The sequence below is a fragment of the Scleropages formosus genome, chromosome 6 (genome assembly GCF_900964775.1).
Source record: "Scleropages formosus chromosome 6, fSclFor1.1, whole genome shotgun sequence".
NCBI classification, from domain to species: Eukaryota; Metazoa; Chordata; class Actinopteri; order Osteoglossiformes; family Osteoglossidae; genus Scleropages; species Scleropages formosus.
In genome coordinates, this window is record NC_041811.1 from 36,879,623 (window position 1) to 36,897,596 (window position 17,974).

Consider the following 17,974-nt stretch of genomic DNA (forward strand, 5'->3'; position numbering starts at 1 on the left):
CGCACCATACAGGGGTCCCTGTGTGCAGAACTGATGCGGAACACACACCGCATGGTGACACGGTGTGGCGCGAACGTGCGGAAGGATGTTCTCGTGTGTGTGTTCCGAGACCCTGCATGAACATCGAGAGGGATTCAGCAGTTCCGAGGGACGGAGGAAGCGCAGGCCGAGAACCAATGCGCTTTGAGTTTGGGAGCCCTCGCGAGTGGGACCGCGCAGCGACCGGAGGCGTAGCGAGTGACCGCGTCCCGAAGCTCTCGGCGAGCAGAGATGTTGAGCGTCTTGCAGGACACGACCGCACCTGATGTGGGCGGCTGGAGGAAGCCGGTGGAGAGAGACGAGGAGGCTACGCGGTCTGTTGTGGTTGTTGGAAAAACCTGCGAATAACCGTATTACATGAAGACGACCGCGACACAACCGGCCCGGACGCTGCGGTCAAACGGGTCGAGGGCAGGTCGCAGTGGACCTGAAGTCAAGAGGAAATGTCTTGTGGGTGCAGTTCAGTGCCTGTGATGTGCTTGGGGTGGTTGCTGAGAATGGTGACACAGCAGAGTGTGTGTGTGTGTGTCTGCGCGCGCTCTAGCCAATATGTGTGCAGCAAAACATCCTCAGTGGCTGTTTTTAATTCCTTCAGCCATAACTGGGATCTAATTAGATTTAAAATTTTTCTGCGGAAAATGACGACTCGGCGCTACTTTCGTGAGACACATTTATTCCCTTTCGGCGTTTTACTGAATTGTGGCCCGCTGGCGATTCAAGGGCCCCAAACACGAGAACATACTTTAAGTGTAGTATGAGGGAGAATATCGATTTTTTTTTCCCGTTTTTTGGGGAAAAAAAGTTCATTAGTGTATAAAATAATGTTTCAAGCAATTCTGATCTTTACATGTTACATGAGATTGTTGTCACGTTCACGCCCGCAACCCATTTGACAGCACCAGAGTCCAGTTCCTGACTAAGTGCTCACCCTTTAAAAGACCCTCCTCAGCGCCCATACCTTTGCGGAATCTCGTCAGGGACGACCGCCCTTCCTCGTGACGTCTCGTTCGCACGCATCTCTAATTCACGGTTCTCCAGTTTTCGACCCTTCGCTTTGTCCCCCGTCCACGCCCGTGGATCTTCGCTCCGACCCCGACCGCCGATCGACCGACCCTTCCCCCGTCCCCGCCACCGAGAACTCGCCTCATCCCCCCGACTCCGGACGAACGACTCCGCGCTTGGGCCCAGTCGTCCCGACTTCCTCGGTTCCGCGTGACGATCGTAAAAACCGTTACTGCGGGACACGGTGGGTTTCAGTGAACAATATTGCGTCGACACGAAGCTTTCGATTTTGCCGACCCGCACCGCCCCGAGGCCGAACGGTACAAGTAAACGCAGTGCTGAACACGGACACAAGCGTCGCTGCTGTAGCCATAGAAAGAGGCTTGTTCCGAACACAGGGTTTGTATTCCGTTTTCTCACACGTGGCTTCGCTACCGTTGCATAAACCGGTCTTTGCTCTCGGAAACATCCGGAGAATATCTGGCAATTCTGTCGATGGATCGCACGCCTTTCCTCGCTTCAGAGCTCAAGAGGCGAACGCACGCTTTCCGCTGAGAAAACACACTTTGGCCGCGAGGGCGTCGGGGCCGCGGCGAGCGTTCGCCTCGGGCCCCCGGCTTGTGCGGCGGGAACAAGCGGCACCGCGTTTTCACCGCGCGTCGCAGTGACGAGGGAACCGCAGGCGACGCGTGCGATGATGAAGACGAGAAGAGGAGGGGAAAAAAAAACACGCGGAGCAGCGCTGGCCAACAAATGCAGAAAACATCAGCATGTGGCTCTTCTGAGCGATTAGTGGAACTGTCTTCCTCTTTCTGTAACATCCTGCCCCCCCCACCCCACCCCACCCCACCCCATTCATACGGTCATTTGCTGGACGTCCGAGCTCTTTCGTCCAGTTTGCCGTGCGCTCACGGTCCCCCCAGGTGCCAAGATTCAACGCGCAGTTCTGCGCTCCGGCCTTCTGGTTACCGGGGACGCGAACTCTCCTTTCCCACGTTTCTCTCTCTACATGTCACATTCCTAACGATACGTATTTTAAAAACAAGTTTTTCTCTTTGCGGGGGGTGCTGTGGCGCAGCGGGTTTGACCGGGTCCTGCTCTCCCGTGGGTCTGGGGTTCGAGTCCCGCTTGGGGTGCCTTGCGATGGACCGGCGTCCCGTCCTGGGTGCGTCCCCTCCCCCTCACCCAGCATGCCCTGCGTGTTGTTGGGTGAGGCTCTGACTTGCTGTGATCCCGCTTGGGACAAGTGGTTTCAGACTGACTGTGTGTGCGCATGTGCACTTTTCTCTTCCTTCCCCCAAGTTGGGAATGTTTGGCCTTTGAAATGGAACAATAATTAAACAGGGAAAATGCACCGTATTCAGGATCAGCGTCTATGAAAAAGGCGAACAGTGAGAGAACATGAGAGTCAAGTCCATCCTGGGACTGGAAGAGGAAGAGAGCTGGGACGGAAGGGATGTTAACTCACACACACGGACACTTTTCACACGCATCCTACTTGCCGTTCGAGGTTCTCGGCGTTCAGATCGTTGTCTCTGCATTAGTTCCGTTTGTGGAAGCTTCCGGAACCCCGTTTCTTCAACCCGGCTTCGTCGCTGTACCGTTCCGCTGAAAGACGCTCTAATGCGCTCTTCTGGAACCGGTACTCCGCAGCACCTCGCCACACACCCGCGCTGCTCCTCGCTGGTCATCGAAGTTTCATCACCGTGCTCGACGTGAGGCCGTGTTCGAAAATTAGGGACAGGAAGAAAAAAACAAATTTTTGCCCGTGGAAAAGAAACGTGTCGTTTTTCTGCGCCGATGAGTTGTGGCCATAGCTGCTTCAGGAAAATAGCACCGCCAAGCGTCTCTGTGTTTCCGAACCGGAGTTGAGCTCACTGCCCACGCCTGGTACACCGGTGCGGTATCGCCGGAGTACTTTCCACAGAGCGGGAGACGGGACCGTTAGATCCTCCGAGCGCTGAGACTCGAACCCGACCGCAGCGCCCGAGAACATCGTGCAGCATTTCCTGCGTATGACCCGGTAGGTGATGGGTTCATGCTCCCCGTTGCAGTGCGGAACACTTTGATCCCTGAGCAGGATGTTCTTTCCCCTCGATGGGAGGAGGGTCTTGTGGTCTGACTGTGGAACCGCTGGAGAACAAACACTTTCCTTCTCTTTGTTTGTGCCACACCTTTGGTGTTTGAACAGGACACTTGTGACACATTTCCTTCTTCATGCTGCACACATTTACATTTATTTATTTAGCAGCCGCTTTTCTCCAGAGCAACTTCCAATGAACTCCATGTAGTGTTATCAGACTGCACACCTCATTCGCTGCGGTGACTTACACTGCTAGATACACTACTTACGCTGGCTCACTCATCCATACATCAGTGGAGCACACGCACGCTGTGGGTGAACCTGAATAGGGTGTCTTTGGAGTGTGGGAGGAAACCAGAGCACCCAGAGGGAACCCACGCAGTCACAGGGAGAACATGCAAACTCCACATTAACTGAGCGGGGATCAAACCCGAGTCCTCTCGCCCCACCCAGGCGCCGCGACACGGCAGCGCTACTCGCCGTGCCGCCGTTCCGCCCGATCCGCATCTTCCGGCTCCACCAGCAGGTTCTTTCTACAGGGAGACGGTGTCTAAACTGTAACCCTTATCTTTTCAACGCTTTTCTGTGCAGTTTCCTTCCTCCCGTTGGTCACGTGGGGCCTCTATGTGTCGGCACCGCTTGGTACTACGATAAACCACAGGGTCGTAGTTCTTGTCAAAGTGAAACACGGCGCAGTAGATGAATGCGCTTCTTTCACGTGATTTCAGCAGAAATGAAAAAGTGTTCGGCCAGAGCTTCGTCCACGGAGGGTAAGTGCGCTATCGGCGTGTTATCGTAGGGTGTGGGGGTACAGACCGCACTGGGTGACGCCGCAATGACTGTGTATAAAATCTGTGTGCCGTGTTTCGACACAAATGCATTATTTTGTATAAAAATATCCCCGCAGTTGTAAGAACGAAAACACGTTTGGTAAAAAGGCCCAGTTTACACGTATCAATATTCCTACAAGGATAAAACTCTGCTTTCATTGACTTTTTGACCTTGTAATGCGCTTCGCTCACAGCCCTCATTATTACCCAATTACGATTACATTGCAATTACAATTACAATTGCAGCGATGCTTCGTCTCCACGCGCTACAAACTTCTCCTCGCTCTTGTTTCCGTCGCCTCTGCTGCTGCTGTTTTCATAGTCGCTGATTTTGTCACATTTTCCAGTGTTTTACCCACAATATTGTGGTAATCAGTATTTGTGAAACCGTGCCAGTACACACACACACACACACACACATTTTCAGAACCGCTTGTCCCTTACGGGGTCACGGGGAACCGGAGCCTACCTGGCAACACAGGGCATAAGGCCAGAGGGGGACACACCCAGGACGGGACGCCAGTCCGCCACAAGGCACCCCTAGTGGGACTCGAACCCCAGACCCACCGGAGAGCAGGACTGCGGTCCAACCCACTGCGCCACTGCACCCCCATACCGTGCCAGTAATGTAGAAATAAACGTGATTTCGATGTGGTTCTTAAACGTTTTACTTTGAATACTGTCATTTTCTTAACGAATTTTCACTTTCACCGCATGAAACTATTTACATGTAAAAACTTAGCTGTGCGAATGATATTGTGATTTTTATTTTGCTACTTGTTTGTCGCTACTGTTGCCGTTACATTCAGCGATATACAGCAGTTAGGAGTAACGAGATTCGTAGAAAAAGACATTAGTAAGGATTCTGGATTGCCTGCTATGGTAGGAGGGCCACGGCGGGTGGGGGGTGACACCACGAGTTACCACGCTGGGCGACACCAACCCCGGTGACATCGCTGGCGGTTGCGTTTGCGAAGCAAACCACCGAAACCTGAAGTTAAGGAAACGCTGCATAAACAGGATATGGACTGAAGCAGCACCTGGAACTACAGTAAAGCGACTTAAAAACATCGTATTTACTCTTTCGGCCCACATCTCTCTGCAGCGACCGGCAGTTATTTACTCCTTTATACTGTTGGGTACTTCTGCTTGAGAAATTACAGTGTAAGTACCTCGCTCAAGGGTACAAGCGCAGGAGGTGGGATTTGAACCCGTGACCTTTGGGTTCCAATGGAACACTTGTAAGAGGAACGCTAGGGGCCGCGTGTTCCCGGCGCTGCTCGATGTCGCGTGCTGGTCGGTGCCGCTGAGTATCGTTCACACGGCGGCGAATTGTGTTTGTTTCGTTTTCGCCTCGCTCTCGCTGGCTGAGGCCTCTGCTGTGTGAAATCGCCACGCGTGCGTGCGTGTGTGTGCGCGTGCGTGTGTGTGCGCGTGTGTGTGTGTGTGCGTGTGCGTGCGCGTGTGTCACGCTGCGGAGGGGGATGGGTCTGAAGGCAGCAGGCTTGTCTCTGATCGAGCGCCGTTAAGAGCACACATCCTCACGTCGCTTCGCGCCTCGCAGCTCCGGGCGTCATGGCGACGAGAGGCTGCGGTTCTAAAGGTCTCCCGCAGTTTTGCGAAGGCATCTCCTCCGGCTTCCGGTCACGCCGCCCGCCGCCGCCGAGCGAACGCGCCGCCGGAGACGAGGTGCGTGAGCCGAGGCTCGGGGGACCTCCGCGCTCGAGTCGGACGCCGCGGGTTCGCCCGCGACGCTCCGGTTTTCTCGAGCTCTACGGTTCTCGGCCGTCCGGGTTTCCGGGGCTTCCGGCGTCACGCCGGAGGACGAGCCTCGGGGCCGCAGAGCTTCGGGACAGAAGTGAGAAAGATGAGAAGTTCTGCTCCTTCTCTAGAAAGCGTCCCGCTGGAATGCGGTGTCTCCGCGAGGAAGGTGGAAAGGAGACGAGTCCATGGCTGCTCCTGTGAGACGAGCGTGCGGGAAACACAGCTGCTCCCTTGTTCGCGCTCTTCTTCTGTCTGCTCCTCGGGACGTTTACCGAGGATCTTCGAGTGTGTGGGGACCGGGGAAGGGGAGGGAAGCGCACTGTCGAGAGTTTGTGTGTGTGTGTGTGTGTAACTCTGTAGCTGGAGGTGTGTAAGTTGAGCACAGCCCATAACTGAAGGTTCTACCATCGGCGCTCAGACTCCCTCTTCTTCTTCTTCTTCTTCTTCTTCTTCTTCTTCTGATGCAGGAGCTCGAGGTTCGGAACGAACCCTTTTCATGAGCTGCTGTGTCTTTTGCAGCGACGCTGGATTCGTTTTCTTCTCACTCTGTTTTGTTCGCATTGTTTCCTGCGAAGGTCCCAGCAGGTAAAAACAGAGGTAAAGAGAAGTAAAAACCACGGCGTAGATGTTACTGCGCCTGGACCTTTAACGCTCGCCTTTCGCTCGGGTAGCGAGTCTCATCCAGAGTCGCGAAGTACGATGCTTGTTTACCGTCGCGTCGTTCGCCGGGAAACTCGGACGCGGCGTGAGCCGCGGTCGAAGCGCAAAGCCTGTCCGCCGCGTGTCCATAATGCAACGCGCACGCTGACCGCGGCGGTTCCGTCGTGGTTTCCGGCGGGCTCTCGCCTGCGCTCGCGTCGCGGTTTTGACGGCTTCGGTCGTTCAGTGACACGTAGGGGTGTTTGCGGCCTCCTCCGCCGATGTGAGATATGGCACTGGATGAGACACGGTGTGCGTGTCTGCGGGTGGGTGTGTGTCGTGGCTGTTTATCTGCGCTGGCAGCTGTATAAATGCACTTGATCGGCTCATCCCGCCTCGCGCAGCTCGTGACGCGAACACCGACGGCACATTCTAGATCCCAGTGTGCGTTGTGCCCCGAACAGATCCCCGTTTCGCACGGTCGCGGTTCGTCACGGTTCGGTCCACGCTGTTACCAGGCTGCCTGGGGTCACCTGCGTTGCCGTCAGTTCCGACTGTTTTCACATATAGAGGTGCACCGCCCTTCCTGGTAATCAACGATCGAGGTGGAAGTTTCAAATTTATTTTTCAGTTCGATATCTCACACACACACACACACATATTGACTGAAACCGCTCGTCCCATACGGGGTCGCAGGGAACCGGAGCCTAATCCGGCAACTGTGGGCCTAAGGCCAGAGGGGGAGGGGACGCACCCAGGACGGGACGCCAGTCCGTCGCAAGGCACCCCGAGCGGGACTCGAACCCCAGACCCACCGGAGAGCAGGACCCGGCCAAACCCTCCATCCCCCCCACAGTTCGATATACGGAGTAAAAAAAGCCGACCTTGTTCTCACCACCTGTTCCACTGTTATGTTTGGACTGTGGGTCCCCAAGTGTCAAAATGCTCGTCAATTCTGCTCAGCTATGCGCTCTGTGTCGGGAAGGGGCTGCGAAAGGGCTCGGGGGCCCTGGGGAGGACCGGCCGCTCTTTCGGACCGCGCCGGGGAAGCGGCGGCGAGCCGCCGTGCCGCACGCGAAAAGAGCGCGAGCAGCTGCCTTCTATTTGTGGCGCCTGGGAGACACGCGGGGGCCTCGGTGGAGCCGCGAGCCGGAGCGTAGGAAGACCCGCGTGCGACGCGACCGCGGCGGCCGCATGCCGCGGGCGAGCGCTCGACGAAGGGAAGCGCCTAAAAAAGGCCCCCTAATGGTTCCCGCGGTCTCCGGAGAGGCATCGTGGGGGGTCTTTGAGCCCCGGGTCTAGATTTAGCCCGATTAACAGCTGCTTAATTGTCTGGCTGTCATTCGAGACGAGTCCGAGGTCCGAGCGGGGAGACCGAGGCTCTGCTTTGGCCCAGAAAGCTCCTTTCCTTCTGTTTAAAGAGGTGCCGCCCCCAGGGAGGCCATGAAATCGGTGACTTTGGACGAGGCTCTCAGGAGGTCGCTGCACTGCCTCTCGCCCAGGGGCGACTCTGTGGCGGAGCTGCTTCTGGCGCTGCGCTTTCTCGGAGAAACCGTCCACCGGCACGGGACCTCGTTCCTCTCCTCGTCTTCCGGGCCCGCGGGACGACGGGTGAGTTCACGTCCGAGGCGAAGGATCCGCGCTCCTCCATCCTCTCCGCTGCCGCTCGTTGCGCAGGAGCGACGGAAACGGATCCGCTTCGCATCGCGGCTCCTGAGCGACGTTCGTTTTTCTCCGCTCCTGCGGGGTGTAAGAACAGCGCTGCGTTCGCTGCAGACAGGATCCCCGGGAGTTCGGCAGTTTACGCTTTCCTTCCATCTGTTTTTTCTCGCTGGAAATGACCGGGATGTAACTTTAACACAATAAAGTTGAAAATAATGAAGCATTTATACCATTTATAGTGTAGTTATCATTAATAATGAATAATTATTATAATCAATTAATGAATTAATAATGGATAGCAATAATATAGAGAGGAGAATGTATTTAAAGATGTTGCGGTGAAATATTTTCTAATAAATTCACTTGTTTGTTACGAAGGTTCATCTGGGCCGCATTTCAAACATAACGATGGATTACCTAATAAGAAATCGCCGTCCGTCTCATACATCAGCAGTACTGACTGAGTTACCGTAGTAAATATAAAGTAGTCACTTACCAGTCACCTCTAGTGCGACAAACTCCGTGATACAGTTTGGAAAGTGTTACAGTGCAGAGTAACGCTGAGTAAACAAATCATAATGATGCTGGAAAATGTCTGTTGCGGTAAAAGTGCTCACGTTAACACCTGAACGCACGCTGGTACATCGTGGTGTCGCGGCACATTTTCTCGCGAAAGAGGAAAAAGCTCCATTTCCAGCGTTAGTCCATTTGATTGAGCTATAAGCTGAACTCAACCTCCTGTTTGTACCATATTTAGTCTCCTTTTGGGAGAAAAATCCAGATTTCAAGTGTGTATCAGTTACTTTTTACACCACACATCATCATTTATACCTTTCTCTAGAGTGACTTACCACAGTCATTTGGTCACCCATTCATATAGTTTTACTGGAACAGCACAGGGTAAGCACCTTGTTCAGGGTAGTATAGCTGGAGGTGGGATTCAAACCGGTAACCTTTCAGTCCAAAGGCAGCAGCAGCCCTACCTGCTACACTACCAGCTGCCCTTGTTAGAACTGGAATCTGCAATGGAGGCTCTTCAGCTTCTGCCTGAGATGAGCTGCTTGAAGGTTTTTTGTTCCTTTCACAGCGAACATTCGTTCCGAAATCGCGGAGGGGAAACGGGTTTGACCCCCGAGCCATTTCGGAATACGCACTTGGCGCTGGGGTCGGCTTGTGAGGTTTCGAGGCCGCTTTTTCTGCGTTTCCCCAGAAAGAGAAGGGTTGCTCTTGTAAGGAAATATTCTCTTCATGGTATGAATTTGAGCTTGAGGCTCTGAATGAGATAAAGACGAGAACATTAGTTTCACGCAGGGCGAACGTTCTTTTTTCATCACTCTAAATGACCTGTTGTACACAGTCATTATTTAGTAGTGCCTATACTATAGTGTACCATGGTATCGTCAGATACCCTATATACGGTATATATACTCACATACAGTATATAAGGCAATGATGGGGGGCAGCATGGTGGCACAGCGCCTGGGTGGTGTGAGGAATGTGGGTTCGATCCCCACTCAGTCTGTGTAGAGTTTGCATGTTCTCCCCTGTGTCTGCTCTGGTTTCCTCCCATACTCCAAAGGCACAGAGAGAGTGTGTGTGTTGCACTGATGTATGGATGAGTGACCCAGTGTGAGTAGTCTATCTGGCAGTGTAAGTCACCGCAGTGAATAAGGTGTGTGGGCTGATAGTAACACTACATAAGAGTTCAGTGGAAGGTGCTTTGGAGAAAAGTTTCTCCTCGTAAACAACACCGGGTTGCGGCAAAACACAGACAGAATGTGACATGCTGCCCATTCGCCCACAGCGCTACTGTTTCACAGCACCAGGGTGACACAAGAGGACATGGGTTCGATCCCCGCTTAGTCTGTGTGGAATTTGCACGTTTCCTCCGGGTGCTCTGGTTTCCTCCCACAGTCTAAGGACATGCTGTTCAGGTTCCCCTGTAGTGTGTGTGAGTGACAGAGTGTGTGTATGTTCCACTGATGTATGGATGAGTAAGCCATTGTATGTAGCAGTGTAAGTCACCACGGTGAATAAGGTGCGGGCTGATAACACTACATGCTGAAATTCTCCTCATTGTTTCTCCAAAAAGGTTTTTTTTTTTTTTTTGATTCCTCAGGTATTGCACTTGAAGGGCCTGAGCCTGAGCCTGAGCCTGAGCCTGAGCCTGAGCCTGAGCCTGAGCCTGAGCCTGAGCCTGAGCCTGAGCCTGAGCCTGAGCCTGACAGCGTTAATATCACCGTAGGACTCGTCAAACCCCCGAAGTGTGATCGAACCCCAAAGCACCGAGACTCGGGGTTCTGATCGCGGTGGAGACCCGTTTTTACCTTCACTTCTTGACTCCACACTTGTCCGGCTGCGAACGATATTTTCCTCCCTGTCTACGCATTTGCGTGTTTATCAGTGCAAAGCGCCGCACCGAGTCCTTGTGCACCGCGGTACACTGGATGTGCTGTACGCTGAAGCTGAATATATGCCAGCAGGATAGAAAGTTTTCTATTTCTAAGCAAACTTTATTGATTTTTCTCTAATGTCTCGGCGTATTTTGCGCTTCACCGAAGATATGAAATTACACAGGTCTTCAAACGAAGCATCTGAAAGTAACCGGGCCGCGTTCCTCTGTCTTCATGGGTCAGTTGCTGGCAGGTGTAACAAATGGCACAACTCATCAGATTGCATTTTGCTTCTTTACATTTTCCTGACACTCTTTTCTAAAGTCGCTTACGATTGTTTACCCGTTTATACAGCTGGGTGGTTTTACTGGCACACTTTAGGGTAAAGTACTTTGCTCAAGGGTCCTAGAGCTGGAGGTGAGACGCAAAGCGGCAGCCTTTTGGGTCTAAGGGCGGTAGGTCTAACCACTCCTGTACCGGCTGTTTTTCGACACATCCTGAAATCAGTGTACTTTTGGTGTAATTTACCGTAAATCACTGCTTGCATTTGCATCAGCCACTTGTCAGTAAAGATTTAATTGTCACCAGAGCTCGTTTGTGTCAGGAATATCCTGAAAACATGCCGCTCGCACATCTGCAGTCTGACCGCAGTATTTATTCATCGGTTATCTATTTATTGCTGAGAAACGGGATTCTGAATGTCGTTTCAGAATCCTAACCCTAACACGGTAACATGTCCGAGTGCCAGTTTGTCCACGGATCCTCGGACCGGTAGCGCAGCTCGGCGGGAGGAAAACTGTCCCTCCGCCTACGTTTGCGTCTCTGGTGAAATGTGAGCTCATTGTTTTCGATGCGTGTTGTTCAGCTGTCCCTCCTTCTCAGAGTCACAAGCCTTGTTTGCCCAGGTTCCTCCCCCCACCCCCGGGCTCCAACGTGCCTCCCTGGAGCTTCATCGATAAGTGACGCGGTGAGAGCTCCACAACGCACGACCTCATGAACACTCCTGCATCCATTCATCTCGTCTACGTGTCAAATTACCGCTTGTCCAGGGAGGATCGCGGCGCTACACACACGTCTTTCTCAAAAGGAAAGCAATGGGCTGAACCCTCGATGCGCTGCCCTTCCTTCCCGGTATGACCTCGCTGGCCCCTGCCGTGGGTGTTTTTTCGTACCGATGATATTACGCACATTCCCAGGGCTCAGGGCGTCGCTCGACGGAGCTCATCGGCGTCGAAACCTGCCGTTGGCCTCGCAAGTTGAAGGTGTCGCTACGTGGCGAGGAGTTTCGGAGTGTGGTTTCGCTCGCAAACCATCGCCGCCTCATTGCATCTCCAACCAGCTGCCGAGGAACCACACAAATAAAAATTTGATACAAACGTAGCGCACCTGCGATTACAACACTTGTGTGCGTGTTCTTTGAGTTGTGGTCAAGACCTTTCTGTCACTTTTTGAGGGTGTTGAGCATGAGCGCTTCAGGCGCGCAGCGCTGTGGAGCCGCAGTCGGCAGCAATTATTGGGTTCCTGGAGTCGGAGTCGGTGAAAATGTACCGACTCTGACTAAATGTACCGTACGTGTCGATCCGGCGTATGAGTCGACCCCGAAAATTAGAGGTGTAGTGTAGGGTTAGGCCAATATTTGCTGGATAAGTCGACCCCCAAAATAACGTGCAACCTTTGGGCAGAGCTGTGGAGTCGCAGTCGCGGAGTCGGAAGCATTATTGGGTTCTTGGAGTCGGAGTCGGTGAAAATGTACCGACTCCAACTAAATGTACCGTACGTGTCGATCCGGCGTATGAGTCGACCCCGAAAATTAGAGGTGTAGTGTAGGGTTAAGCTAATATTTGCCGGATAAGTTGACCCCCAAAATAACGTGCAACTTTTGGGCAGAGCTGTGGAGTCGCAGTCGTGGAGTCGGAAGCATTATTGGGTCCCTGGAGTCGGAGTCGGTGAAAATGTACCGACTCCAACTAAATGTACCGTACGTGTCGATCCGGCCTATGGGTCGACCCCGAAAATTAGAGGTGTAGTGTAGGGTTAGGCCAATATTCGCCGGATAAGTCGACTCCCAAAATAACGTGCAACTTTTGGGCAGAGCTGTGAAGTTGTAGTCGTGGAGTCGGAAGCAATTATTGGGTTCCTGGACTCGGAGGTTTTGTGTACCGACTCCACAGCCCCGCAGGGATGTCTGTTCTCGCTCAACAAATTGTGGAAATACGTTTCCTCCTGCTTCTCGTCTTTCCTTTGCTCTCAGTTTGCTCGCTAATGGAGCCTTAATGAAGAGCAGTGGAGCAGGATGTTCAACAGGAAGGGCTTCAAATGCTGGAGCTCGTGTGGGTCTGGGGCACATCCTATATTTTACCCTGGTCTGGGTGATCTTTCACTTTTTGGCCATGACCCCAAATCTGTGGCTGCTGGCAAAAAGGCCGTGAAACAAATTGAGTCGTTCGGTGCTCTAGCTCAGAATCGTGTCTCCATGAAGAAGTTTAGGAAAGATGTTCTGCTGGCCAGGCCAGTGTTGTGTGCTGTAGCGGCTGCTGCGTTGGTCCCCGAGGCAAATGTCAAAGTGTCAGAGTCTTACAATTAAATACTGCCTCTAATGTGAACTTTCTTGTCATTGTTCTTCAATTTTTTTTTTTTTTTTTACTTTTGAAATGGAGGCCTGGTTTAAGTGTTATCATTATCTGAGGTGTTGAGGGGATGGTGGGTTTGTGGCTGCAGAAAAAAGTCACATTACTAGACTGTTCACCGGGACCAGAGACTGGATACGGGCTCAGATTAACCCCTCGATGCCCAAACCCTGATCTGTGACCCTAAGGAGCGGTGTGGACGGGGGTGGTAGGATCGGAGGTTTAGAGAAGGGCAGGGTACAGGGGTTAGTGCTCTGACGGGGTGCGAGTTGACACACACACAGTTACTCATCCCAGTGTGGTACTGAGTACTTTGCTGCTGCTGCCTGTGTAAGAAAATCTTGGTTTCCCTGCAACTCTCCAGTGTGTATTTTAGTGTAGGTGGTGTTGGTGGCGGTGGTGGGCGACTGTAGAAGTTTAGTTTGCCAGGGAGGTTTTCTCACATCTGATCGTGTATGTGTGTGGGGGGGGGGAAGAAAAGATAGAGCCTACATTCCGTCGCCTCATTCCTCACGGGAGCCGACACCACGCCGCCACGTCCACCTCTTCCTTCGCCGGACAGCCTCAGACCGTACGTAGCCTTGTCTCCCTTCTCCATCGATCACGTAGCAAAAATGGCACATTGCGTCCCTTGCAGGTGCTCTTTTGAGGCAGCAGCTTCTTCCCGAGGCCTTCGTCCGCACCGAAGCGAGGCCATCGAACCCGTTCAAGAAGGGGGTCACTTGGAGTGCCGTGCACAGCTTCGCATTTCCGCTTTCGAGACGGTTGTTGCGGAACCTCAACTTGTACTTTATATTTTTGGAACTGGGAACGTTTCCTGTGGTTCCTGCAAATGACTGGTTCTGCAGAATTGTGTTTCTCGAAATTGACCTGGATCCCCGAAATCGCTCTTGTTTGGGCAGAATGGTGGTACGGCAAGGAGCTCTGCTGTCTCATAGCACCTGGCTGGTGTAAGAGGATGTGGGTTCAATCCCAGCTCGGTCTATGCGGAGTGTGCGTGTTCTCCCCGCGTCTGCATGGGCTCCCACTGGGTGCTCCGGTTTCCTCCCACAGTCGAAATACACGCTGTTCAGGTTCCTCCATAGTGTGTGAGTGACACAGAGAGAGCGTGTGTGTGTTCCGCTGATGTATTGATGAGTGACGTAGTGTAAGTTACCCTGGTGAATAAGGTGTGTGGGCTGATAACGCTACATAGAGTTCAGTGGAAGTTGCTCTGGGGAAAAGCGTCTGATAAATATGTAAATCCGGTTACATGTTGAACTTTACATTTCATGGCCGTATTGCTGTCAGTGACGTCCCGTTTTTATTTTGTTTTCGAAGCATTTTTTGGTAGGTCTGTACATACAGTACTTTTAATTTTGGATTGTTGTTAAGCGCAAATAGTCGTAACGATTAAAAACCTGTAGACCTGGGACTGAGTGAATATCAAAAAAATATTACAATATTGAGAAGGACGGAGGAGGGACGGCGTCCTCGTCACGGTTCCGGCAGGAGGCTCCGAGGCCCCGAGAGAATCCAGCCCTTTGCCGGGTCACGTCACCTCACTGTTGTCCCTCTCGTGTCACCGTTTCGGGAAGTTGCCCGGTGCAGGATGCGAGGTCGTTTCGTCGCATCAGGAACGCAGTTTCATCCAGGGCTGTAGGAAGGGTCTCCATATGGCCGTTCGCTTCGTTTTCAGGTCTGGCTCACGAGGAATGTTCCGGGGGCTGCTGGCAGAGGGGGGCTCTTCGCGGCGGGGGGGAGGGAGGATCACCGCAGCCGATTTGGGTTATTTATGAAATTGGCAGCAGGGCTCACAGATGCTTCACTCAGCGCCACCAGCTGCTCCACCCCCACTCAGCCTACCTGGGTGGGGGGGGGTGCAGGCGCCACAAACATGATTCATGTGCACAGTTGGGATTCTGAGCAACACGTCTTTCCATATTCGACTCAACGTACGAGTCCTAGTAAAGGCCTCATAAATTACTATATTTACCTTGTTTACTTATTATGAAATAAGCATCTGAAAATCATTTTACGGGCGTTTGCTATATGGAATAGTCACTACATCCCGAGATCATGTGATTACAGCCGTTACACTAACAGTGGACATATTCAGAGTTTTGCCACTGCAATCAATGTTCTTTTAAACCAGCTCTTTTGAAATATCCCTGTTTGTGTGCGTGTGTGTGTGTGTATGTGTGTGTGTGTTTAATCTGGGGCCAGTGGTGCCTGGTGGGAGGTGGATTCGTGTTCCCTGGCACCCTGGAGCAGCGCTGGAATCCATCTCCCTGCGCTGCTGACGCGCTCACATTATCATCCATACGCAGTGATTACATAAAATTGTTGGAACTGTGCACCACATACTTGGGCTTTCGTTCAGCATCTTGTGTTTTCAGGGTGTTTTATTTATTTAATTCATTTATTTTCCACAGTGTTTGTCAGACTAGAACTCACAGGGCGCCCGCGTGTGCTCTTCGGTTGGGCCGTTGATGGACACACACTTGGTCCCTGCCCAGGGAAAGACGTGCCATGTGTTTCGCTGCGGCGTCAATAATATCGTCCTTTTGGTTGTTGCAGTCCATCCTTCGTTTAGCCCACCTTGGGTTTGGATTCCAGAAAGTCATGAATACCTAAGGATAATATTAGGGAAAATATAAATATTTGACAGATTTTAGCTTGAGTTTTCATGTTCTTCCAGTGCCTTCATGGGGTTCTTCCGGGTACTCTGGTTTCCTTCCACAGTCCAAAGACATACAGGTGGAAGTTCAGTTCAACCTGGAGTCCCGTGCAGGTTGTACGCCTCTCGGCCTTGCACTCGATGCTTCCAGGATAGGCTCCGGTTCACCGTGACCCTGCTAAGGAAGAGCGGTTATTGAAATTGGATGAATGGATTGGATTCGTAGCTCTTTCTGGAAAAAAAAAACTCTACTAATGTATAAAATAACGTTTTCAGCAATGTTGATCCTGCAGTAGTGGAAAAAACCTGCTAGTGGACGAATTTAAATCTTTCTGGATTCTTTTTCAATGGGTTGTTCAATGTGTCTTGTAGTAATAAATATAATGGTGCTTCTTAAATCCTTATTACTCTCTTTTTTGGAATGATAATAATGTCAGTTTTTTTAAATATACTGCATGTGTTAAAGTGTGTGTTGCTGTTTGTCTGAGTGTGACGTCTGTGTTGGATTTCTGGCCCTGTAGGCTTTGCTCGGTGGTTGTCCAGCGCCGGATACCAACTGCAAAACACTGCGAATGTAACTAACCTCTCAGTCACTGCTGAAAGAGAGTAAAAGAGCTGGAGCAGCTGCTAGAGTAGTAGTTAGCGTTGCTGCCTTTGGCCCTAATGGTTGTAGATTTGAGTCCCACCTCCAGCTATAATACCCTTGAGTGAGGTACTTACTTTGAATTGTTCTGGTAAAATGACCCTGCAGTGTAAATGGATAAAAAATGATAAGTTTCTTTGGAGAAAAGCATCAGATGAATGAATAAATGTAAGATGTAAATGTGTTGCATCGCAAGGTCCCATGGTACTGACCCTTTGGTCAAAGCGACTGCGTTCTACTTGGGTTAGCGAACTCCACGTCGCTCTTCTACCACCGCAGTAAAACACCCAGCTGTTTCAAAGGCTCATCGAGTGCGAGCGAGTCCCCAATGAGTCGCCACGTCGCTTCGGATGAACGTTTCTGCTAAGTAAACGAGTCATTTAAGCTTTACATGTCTGCCCAGAATTTGCATGCTCTCTTCATGTTCTCCTGGATCTCCTTTGGACGCTCCGGTTTATTATTATTTTTGAAACGTCATTTTTTCCCCACGTAGTCGCAAAGAGGTGCTCCCGGTGAACTAGGGACTCTAAACTGCCCATAGTGTGTGTCTCTGATCATGGCAGCGTGATTGCCTTGGGATGTCCTGGCATCCCATCGAGGGCGTACCCTAGACCATGGGTGTATCCTGCCTTGTGCGCTCCTCTTCACGGGGGCTCGCTTTGGAGCGCTGTGACCTTGGACCAGATGCACGATTTCTGAAAATAGCTGACGTATCTTGAAAGGAGAGACTTGCTGCGGGTGACAAGTACTTTTAAAACAACTTTGAGAATAGCTGTAAGAAGAGGGTGTTGAGCGTTAACCGACCCAAAGGGTATAATGGACCAATTCTGGAGAGCTCAGCCTCCGTCTGGGCCGTGTAGCACAGCTTTTTCGTCCTGTCGGAGAATGCTCTCTTCTGGTGCTTTGTGGTCGGATCATCCAGCTGGACTGAGTTTGGGTAGCGTGTGTTGGTTTCCTGCCTGTATCTACAGTATTTTCTCACATCTAAACAGGGTGCGGTGCAGTACATGTACTGATACTGTTTACTTTCCTCTCTCCGGTTGACTCAAAGTGTAGAATTTGGAGTAGCAGGGTTTTTTTAAATTTGTTCTTTCTCGGGGAATATTCTACCGCATCACGTACAGAACCTTAATTGTATTTTCATAACTTAATAACGTAATGAACGCATTGTATCTTCCCTGAGATGCGTGTCGCTTTGGAGAAAAGAGTCTGATAAATGAATACATGTACATGGTTGTTCTTGTGTAACTCGCGTAAAACAAATGCTTCACCTTTATCTCTTCAGGAAAACGGCTTTGCGTAGAGAGGTTTGACTATGCAAATCGCCAAATTGTTCCGAATAAAAGTCTTTCTGAGCAGAACATGAACAGGTCGTTGTTCGGAGCTCTTTGCCAATTCCCTCCCAAACACATCTGTAGTCCTTTTGTCAGCTTGGCATTTGCTGGGTTCCCTGGCATGAAGTTTTTTCCCTTACTTACAGCTGATGCTTTTCCGCAAAGCATCTTACACTGTTTTACCCATTTATACAGCTGGTTAACTTTGCAGCACTACTTCAGGCCAGATATTTTGCCCCAGGGTATTGCAAACAGAGGTGAGACTCAAACCCATGACCCCTGGGTCCAAAGGGAGCAGC

At 51.5% G+C, this 17,974-nt stretch overlaps 1 protein-coding gene across 3 annotated transcripts in view; it reads left to right on the top strand.

Annotated features, from left to right (window-relative positions):
- The window catches only part of LOC108930021 (multiple C2 and transmembrane domain-containing protein 1-like), a 72,635-nt gene that overhangs the window by 582 nt on the left and 54,079 nt on the right, over positions 1-17,974 (top strand). The window contains exon 1 of one of the 3 annotated variants that reach the window (XM_029252939.1): positions 3,830-3,894. The exons of 1 other annotated variant lie outside the window; for it this stretch is intronic. Coding sequence is in view for 1 of the 2 variants with exons in the window: in XM_029252938.1 (XP_029108771.1) it covers positions 5,530-5,643 (114 nt within the window). In the remaining variant the exon portion in view is untranslated. Of the gene's footprint in view, positions 1-3,829; positions 3,895-5,489; positions 5,644-17,974 lie in introns of those variants that run through there. One more of the 3 variants, XM_029252938.1, reaches the window with a different exon arrangement.